General features: G+C 56.1%; 1 protein-coding gene across 1 annotated transcript; it reads left to right on the top strand.

Annotated features, from left to right (window-relative positions):
* Positions 1-4,097: 4,097 nt before the first annotated feature.
* ISLR (immunoglobulin superfamily containing leucine rich repeat) lies at positions 4,098-7,262 on the top strand. Its single transcript, XM_027123586.1, has 2 exons — positions 4,098-4,389; positions 5,219-7,262. Exon 2 carries the CDS (start codon positions 5,227-5,229, stop codon positions 6,511-6,513), a length of 1,287 nt encoding a protein of 428 aa, XP_026979387.1. The 5' UTR covers positions 4,098-4,389; positions 5,219-5,226; the 3' UTR covers positions 6,514-7,262.
* Positions 7,263-8,497: the final 1,235 nt, after the last annotated feature.

Below are 8,497 nucleotides of genomic sequence, written 5' to 3' on the forward strand. Positions count from 1 at the left end.
CAACGCGCTGACGCTCGAGCCATCCCCACATACCCGCAGTGTGCGTGCACCCACAAGCACATATGGAAAATCAGCACAGGCTCACGTGCGTGCAAACAGAAATGATTGTGCGTGAACGCACGAGTGCACGCAGACTCCTCATGTGAAGGCAGGCATTAGAAATTCTAGAACATCAGGGCTGAAGGACATCAGACCATCTCATCTGACTCCCACATAGGACAGAGAAACTGTATTCTCAATGGCACAGGCAAGACTCTTCCTCCTGGGAGACCCGCAGGCTTCACCAAGTCCCGCCGGGAGCCACTGAGCTTCCTTCCAATTATTCCAGCAAGCTGTGTGGAGGGAAAGTGGGGTTGGAAGCAAGACCAACCTGCCCTCTACTCATGATGGCAACAGCCCCCAACCACGGCTGGCCACACATCTGAGCACCAACGGTCTCCTTCTTCTCAGAGCCAATTTCAGGGCCCAGCGGACCCTCTTTCTCCATCTCCTTTTCTGTGTCGTCCTTTCTCTACCTTCAGGTCTAACCCTGGCTGTCGGTGATTGCTTTCTTTCTCTCTTCCCCCATCTCTGTCTCCCTTTTCTCAGTCTCTCGGTTTCTCTCCAGTTCCCTCTGTGCTGGGCTCTGTCCCTCTCACTCTATTTTCTCTCTCTCTCCAGGATCTTTTTTTGCCTTCCAGGAAAAGCTGACGTGGCCCCCTGGTCAGCTGGAGTGAGGCCTCTTTGGGGTGGTGGAGTCAGGCTGGCTGAGCCTCTGCAGCAGGAAAGGGATTGGCCGCCCTGGTGGGAGGGGAAGGCAGGAGGAATGGGAGGAGAAAGGGCTGGGCTCCTGCGGAGGGCTGGGGAAGGGGGAGCAGAAAGAAAAACTCTGTGGGAAGAAGTGAGCACCACCTCCCCTGCTACGGTGATCAACTGTCCCAGTTGGCCTGGGACTGTCTGGATTTTAACACTGAAAGCCCCGCATCCTGGGACTGTTGGTCACTCTACCCTGAGGCCCACAGGAGCCAGGATGGGGCTGGCAGGATGGGCTCCCAGACCTGACTCCTTTCCTCCACCTCCTAGTTCTCCCTTCCACCGCTGCAGGGCTGCTGAGGATCCAGGGATGGTGGAGGGGTTTTAGGGTCTGAGAGAAGCTCTCTAGCCCTAGGCCTTTGGGCCTCCATCTGTGATCGGGGGACCGTCAAGGTATCCACATACTCACCGAGGACCCCCATCTCCAGGTCCACAGGGAGCTCCCGGCTGGGAAGAGGAAGGGGAGCCGACCTCCAGTTTGTGTCCTTGCCTGCTCGCATTATCTCCTGTGGGATGGGCTTTTCAGGAAGAACTTTCAGTCGATGAGGGGATGATGGTGCAGGGAGAGCGAGGGGTGGGGGTGGGGGGTGGCTGCCTAGGAGTTGATAAGCCCAGTCCTTGGAGTTGTACCACCGCTTCTCAGGCTCAGCAGGGAGTGGCCCCGCGTGGCCCACTGTGAAGCGCCTTGGAGGACACCATGCTTCTCGGTAGAAGCCCACTGGACCCTGACGGCCCTTGTCCCATTGTCCTTCTTGGTAGAGGTGGGGCACACTGCACCCTCAGGAGGTGATGGGATCTGGGCAGATGGGGAAGAGCTGTCAGTGACCAATGTGCACAGACTCAGTTCTGCCTGGGCGGGCAGGTCCCTCTTGCTTCTCCAGCCGTAGCGCCACCCCGTTCCCCCCTGCCTCCACCCCTGCCTGTTCTGCATGGGATTTCAAGGGCAGCCTAGTGTTGGGCTGCCATCAAGGTCCTTGATGATGGGGAATGGGGGTGAAAGGACCCCCAGGAAGTCTGGTAACGTGCTCACTCACCCGACAGAGGGTGGGTCTCCCACATTGTATGAAATATTCTTAAAATGTCCTGTTCTGAGGAAGCCGATCTGGGCCCAGGGTCCTGATCTGTAAAATGAGGGGGTGGAGAAGGTGACCTCCAAAGTGCTTTCATTTCTGGGAGCTGATGCCCACGCAACTCACCCATTCATTGAGTCAAGTGGTATTTACTGAGCATCCTCTCTGTGCCAGGGGTTAACAACAACAGGGAAGACAAGATGTCTGCCTTGAGCAGGCTTCCTCTCTAGTAGAGGGGTCTCCCATTAAACACATGAGAATAAACTTATGTCAAGTGAATTAACTGAGAAAATCTCTAATAGGAAAGACAGTTCCAAATAAGTAAGCTAACAGAAAAAAAAATGCAACTTGAAGAAACCAGCAATGCAGATAGAATGAAGCTTTCAAAAAAAAGCTATTATTAACGTCAGAGAAATACAATATATACACATGAAACAAGAGCTGGATGCACATCAGAAAATCTACAAACAATAAATGCTGGAGAGGGTGTGGAGAAAAGGGAACCCTCTCGCACTGTTGGTGGGAATGTAAATTGATACAGCCACTATGGAGAACAGTATGGAGGTTCCTTAAAAAACTACAAATAGAACTACCATATGACTCAGCAATCCCACTACTGGGCATATACCCTGAGAAAACCATAATTCAAAAAGACACATGCACCCCAATGTTCATTGCAACACTATTTACAATAGTCAGGTCATGGAAGCAACCTAAATGCCCATTGACAGATGAATGGATAAAGAAGATGTGGTACATATATACAATGGAATAAAAAGGAACGAAATTGGGTCATTTGTAGAGACGTGGATGGAATTAGAGACCGTCATACGGAGTGAAATAAGTCAAAAAGAGAAAAATAAATATCGTACATTAATGCATATATGTGGAATCTAGAAAAATGGTACAGATGAACCGGTTTGCAGGGCAGAAATAGAGGTACGGATGTAGAGAGCAAACGTATGGACACCAAGGGGGGAAAGTGGTGGTGGTGGTGGTGGTGGTGTGATGAATTGGGAGATTGGGATTGACATATATACACTAATATGTGTAAAATGGGTAACTAATAAGAACCTGCTGTATAAAATTTAAAAAAACAAAGAACTGGACGCAAGCATCCTCTCCCTGGAGGATGCTAGTGTTGGGACAGCAGAGCCCAGGGAGCGACGCTGCGTCCCCAGACAGGCGGCACCTAAGGTGGGGTTTCAGGCACTTGGGAGGCCACAAAGAGACTCTTCCAAACGGAGCGATGTCCTTCAACCTCACCTGGCTGCCAGGTGGGTAGTCCTGGGTGATGGAACCATCTCTGTGAGCCTGAGTGTCTCAGAATCCCAGTCTGGAAACTGAAGCCCAGCTGGTTCCTGTCCGGAGCTTTCTTTTACCCGCTTGGAGCTCAGTCACACCCCTGCCTCCCGCCCGCCCACCACTTCCAGCCCAGTGGGGAGCCAGGGCTGGAGCCCTGGAGCCTGGGGACCTCCGGGATTACATGTGTTTAGGGCAGCCCCGCCTCAGAGCCAGCAGGCAGGCCTGACACGGGCGGGCCAGGAGGATGTGTTTTCTTACAAAAACATCTCTAACGTTTTGGCTTCTTACTGAGGCTTCTGAGCATCGTGGGTGTTTTATACACTTTGGCCTCAGCTTTTCACTGGAACACACCCACCACCCACACAGACACACAGTCACAGATATGCACACTCACTTCTACACATAAACATGCACACACACACACGCCCAAATATACAGACAGACTCACATACACCCACACAAACACAGAGACACACAAAGACTCAGCCTCACACTACACAACTACACACACCCAAACATTTCCAAACACACAAATTCACCCATACATGGTCTCACACCCACATCCACACAAACACACATACGAACTCATCTGCACATACAGATGTCACACCCACACTCAGACATGCACACACAAGTGTACACACAGTCCCTCACACCGTCTCAGCTTGGAGAATGCCCCCCACCCCCGCGCATTTTTTTCTTGTTCAAAGTGAGGTTAGACGTCTCCCACCCTCCACGGGATTCAGTTTCTCACCCTTCGCCCCATAAAAATCCTTCTGGCCACATCTTTTCTTGGGTCTTGTCCAGCTAGTGCTGTGTCTTTAAGGAAGTTGAAGCTGCTAAAAGTGAGCGAGAGAGAAAAAAAAAAATCCAAAAATTTGGCATCTTTTCCCCCTCAAGTTTCTGGTGTCACTTATGAAACACGGGTCCTTGTTGCTGCAGAGAAGCAGTTGTTTTGCTGGAAGGAGGAAGTATACGGGCTGCCTGGGCTTCCTTCCTGCAGCCTCCTCTCAGCAGACGGTCTCAGGCACCCTGGTTGGATAAGGAAAGGGCAGGCCCAGGTGTGCAGACTGAAGGTGGGGCAGGGACCAGGCTGCCCCTTCCTCCAGCATCTTCATCTTCCCTTGGCCCTGCAGACCGTCCAGGGCTAACTCTTCCTTTGTTGCTTTTTTGGTCCCATCTTAGAAGAGGCTCTGCTTGACTAAGAAAGAGTAGTTTGAAGGTAAGCCAGCTGGAAGAGGGCTCCAAGGGCCAGTGGGAGGAGAGGGCAGCCTGCCGGGCACAGGGCCTGGGCTCCCCTGGGCACTTTCCTGTTGGTTTGGGGTGCTTGGGACAATCCCTTGCTTGGGTCTGTCCAGGGGGCCTCAGTCCCTCTAACAACCGCAGCCCTGGAAATCTCAGCAGTATTTGGGTTGAGCCACTGGCCTCACCCAAGCCAGCTGACAGGTCCTGGCAGGGGTTTATTTAGGCAGCTGCCTGGCGTAGTTTGAACCGAATAGGCCAAGGGTGTGATTCTGTAGAAAGGGTCTGGTGTCTGCTGTGGTCACGGGCCAGTAGGAACGGGAGAGCGGTGGGTGGGGCGGATGGGGGTGGTGTGCACTGCACAAGGGGCCTTGTCTAGGCCGGGGCAAAGCATACCTATGGGGGGCTCTAGTGGGAGGGACTGCGGCCAGGATGTGGGAGGGCAGGAGGGAGGTTCTGCCGAGTGCTGGGGGGAGGAGGTGGCTGGAAAACAGATCTCAAGCCAAAAAGTCAGCTCGGAGCTGGCCGATGCAGGGAGAGCTCTCTGCTCAGAGAAGGAGCTGGGGTCCTCTTCCGTCCGGTCTTCACCTGCTCCTGACTGCATGACCTCGGGCAAGTCCTGGACATTCTTTGGGCCTCAGTTTCCCCTCCTATAGAATGGGGGTGGTGGGCTAGGTGGTATTGGGTCTTAGCTGGATGATGCTGGCAGGTCCTTCTGATGGGGAAGAGCTCTGGGTCAGGGTGCTGAGAGGGACGAGTGCCTTCTGCGTGTCCTCGGGGTCACCTTGGTGGCATGTCCTTCTCTGCAGGAGGTAGGATGCAGAAGCTGCGTCTGCTGTGCTGGGTGGTCCTTGTGGGCCTGGTGCAGGCCTGTCCCGAGCCCTGCGACTGTGGGGAAAAGTACGGCTTCCAGATCGCCGACTGTGCCTACCGTGACCTGGAGGCCGTGCCACCCGGCTTCCCGGCCAACGTGACCACGTTAAGCCTGTCGGCCAACCGGCTGCCGAGCTTACCAGAGGGCGCCTTCAGGGAGGTGCCCCTGCTGCAGTCGCTGTGGCTGGCGCACAATGAGATCCGCAGGGTGGCCGCTGGTGCCCTGGCCCCTCTGGGCCAACTCAAGAGCCTGGACCTCAGCCACAACCTCATCTCTGACTTTGCCTGGAGCGATCTGAACAACCTCAGCGCCCTCCAGCTGCTCAAGATGGATAGCAACGAGCTGACCTTCATCCCCCGCGACGCCTTCCGCAGCCTTCGCGCCCTGCGCTCACTGCAGCTCAATCACAACCGCTTGCACACGCTGGCAGAGGGCACCTTCACGCCGCTCACCGCGCTGTCCCACCTGCAGATCAACGATAACCCCTTCGACTGTACCTGTGGCATCGTGTGGTTCAAGACGTGGGCCCTGACCACTGCTGTGTCCATCCCAGAGCAGGATAACATCACCTGCACTTCACCCCACGTGCTCAAGGGCACACGGCTGAACCGCCTGCTGCCGCTGCCTTGCTCGGCACCCTCGGTGCAGCTCACTTACCAGCCCAGCCAGGACGGCGCCGAGCTGCGTCCCGGCTTCGTGCTGGCGCTCCACTGCGACGTGGACGGGCAGCCAGCCCCCCAGGTTCACTGGCACATCCAGACGCCCAGCGGCACCGTGGAGATTGCCAGCCCCAACGTGGGTGCCGATGGGCGTGCCCTGCCCGGTGTCCTGGCAGCCAGCAGCCGGCCGCGCTTTCAGGCCTTTGCCAACGGCAGCCTGCTCATCCCCGACTTCGGCAAGCTGGAGGAGGGCACCTATAGCTGCCTGGCCACCAACGAGCTGGGCAGTGCGGAGAGCTCGGTGAACGTGGCACTGGCCACACCCGGCGAGGGTGGCGAGGATGCACTGGGGCGCAGGTTCCACGGCAAAGCGGCCGAGGGTAAGGGCTGCTACACAGTTGACAATGAGGTGCAGCCGTCGGGTCCTGAGGACAACGTCGTCATCATCTACCTCAGCCGTACTGGGGGCCCCGAGGCTGCAGCAGCAGGAGGAGGGGTCTCTGGGAAGCAGCCCCCAGGGCTGCTCCTGCTGGGCCAGAGCCTCCTCCTCCTCTTCCTCACTGCCTTCTAGCCCCACCCCCACCCAGGCTGGGCTGGAGGAGGCCTTGGTCGCTGACTCCTGCCCCTGACTCTGCAGCCGTCCCTTACAAGTGCTGCAGGGGTCTGGGCTCGGCAACTCTCGAAGCCTGCATCGGGGACTTCCCATCTTCCTACCTCCCTTTCTCATCTCTTCTGGAACACTCACTGCCCCAACTTCTAGACTTGCTCGAAGCTAGTGACTAGGACAGAATTTGATCCCGTAACTCACCGTCTACGGTGCTAATTGCTGCTAACCACAATGTCCATGCTCCCTTCTCGGGGCAGCGTGCTGACAGGGCGGCGCCCTAACCAAGCTGTGGGGGGGACTCACCGATGGAATTCTGGGCACTGGGACTGACAAGCTGCCGGAGGCTATGGGTGGGGCTTGGGGCTTGGGGCTTGGCAGGGAGGTAGGCTGAAGCAGACAGGACACAGGAGACTAGGATGTAGCGGAAGTGGCTGGCGTGGCTTTGAGGCTCTCTGACCTGCTTGAGCTCCTGCTGACCTTTGGCGTTCTCTGACCACCTGGGGGCTTGGGAGGCTCTGCCCTCGTCTCAGACAGGACTGGAGTGTCCAGAATGTCCTTCATCTCCTCACCCTTCCTCCTTCAGTGTGCCCCTCCACCCTGGACACCTGCCCTGTCTTCCTCTCCAGGTATGCATCTGTAGCCTGCCCCTCCAGAGAGACCAGGCAGCCTGGGGGCGGCAGAGAAATAAACAGCATTTCTGGTGCTCCCCTGCATCTGCCTGGTGTTTTGTCTGGATCTAGGGGGCCCCTGGTGGAGGATAGGACTGGAAGGACAGCCAGCCTGCCTGTCCACATGTTCTGGGGCCTGTGAGGCAGGGAGGGGTGGCCCGGTGGTGGGTTCAGGGCTGGGTTGAGCTGCAGATGTTCTCCTCCACCCCCCACCTAGCCCACGGCACAAATAGGGGCATGAGCCTGACAACCACTGCAAAGGCTTCCCTGGGGTCCCTGAGCAGTGGCCTGAAGGAGGTGTTTTGGAGGGGGCATGGGGGAAATCAAGTGCCTGGATTGTGGCCTCTCTTCCCATTCCTGCTCTGGGAAGAGATGTTAGGGAACAGTGAGGAAAGCGGGGACGGGCAAGGCAAGATGGAGGAGAGAGAGAAGGGAGGAGAGAGGGGATGTAGGATGGGGTGAGAAGGAAAGAGAAAGACCCAGAGAGACTGAGGACAAGAGAACATATTTGAAGGAGAAGCCAGAGGAAATGAATGGTACTTCCTCCCACATTTCCAGAAAGAGGAAATAGTATTCCTGGAGGAAAGTCTTTTCCTCACAGAGCAGGGGGATCAGGAACTGACTTGAGGGGTGGAGGGCCTGGCAGCAACCTGTGGGTCTCTTAGGATGGGGTCAGAACCTGCAGACCGTAGAACCTGTGCTGGGTCAGAGACACATCTCCCTACTGCCTTTATCCCTGCCCCTTTCCTGATCAAATGGTGCTATGCATAGGGACAAGACCCCATGAGAGAGGCTCTGAAGCCTCTGACTAGAGCCCCCAGAACTGCTGAGCCCAGCAAAGTGGAGGCAGGGAGGCCAAGGAACGTGGGGTAGCAGTTGTGAGCCTTGGAGGCTGGCCAGCCCCGCTTCCTCCTCCTTCCACATACAGCACCTCCCCATCCCCCCTGGTCAGCTTGCAGCTCCTGCTGAGCTGCTGTCACCAGAGCACATGTCAAGGATGACTGCACGTCCGAGGGAAAGCAGCAGGATGGTGCCGAGTCCCCTGTGCTGTGCCACTTTGGGTAAGTCACTGCCCATCTCTGGACTTCAGTTTCCTCAGAAAACAAAGGATGGGCTAGGATATGGTAACTCATTGACTCTGACCCACTGACTCTGATTATCTAAGGCTTGATAATCCTAACCCAGCTTGGACCCCTTGACATCTCTGGCTCCATTCACAGTTGAGCAGGCTTGGCTTCTTGGAGTAGGATGTGGGCCTAAGACCTGAGTCGGGGGCAGCT

The sequence above is a fragment of the Aethalodelphis obliquidens genome, unplaced genomic scaffold (genome assembly GCF_003676395.1).
Source record: "Aethalodelphis obliquidens isolate GAN/ISIS:26980383/991018 unplaced genomic scaffold, ASM367639v1 scaffold26, whole genome shotgun sequence".
NCBI classification, from domain to species: Eukaryota; Metazoa; Chordata; class Mammalia; order Artiodactyla; family Delphinidae; genus Aethalodelphis; species Aethalodelphis obliquidens.

Bases quoted from the DNA above. Each gene is read 5' to 3' on its own strand.
- ISLR (XM_027123586.1), top strand. From the start codon at position 5,227: ATGCAGAAGCTGCGTCTGCTGTGCTGGGTGGTCCTTGTGGGCCTGGTG.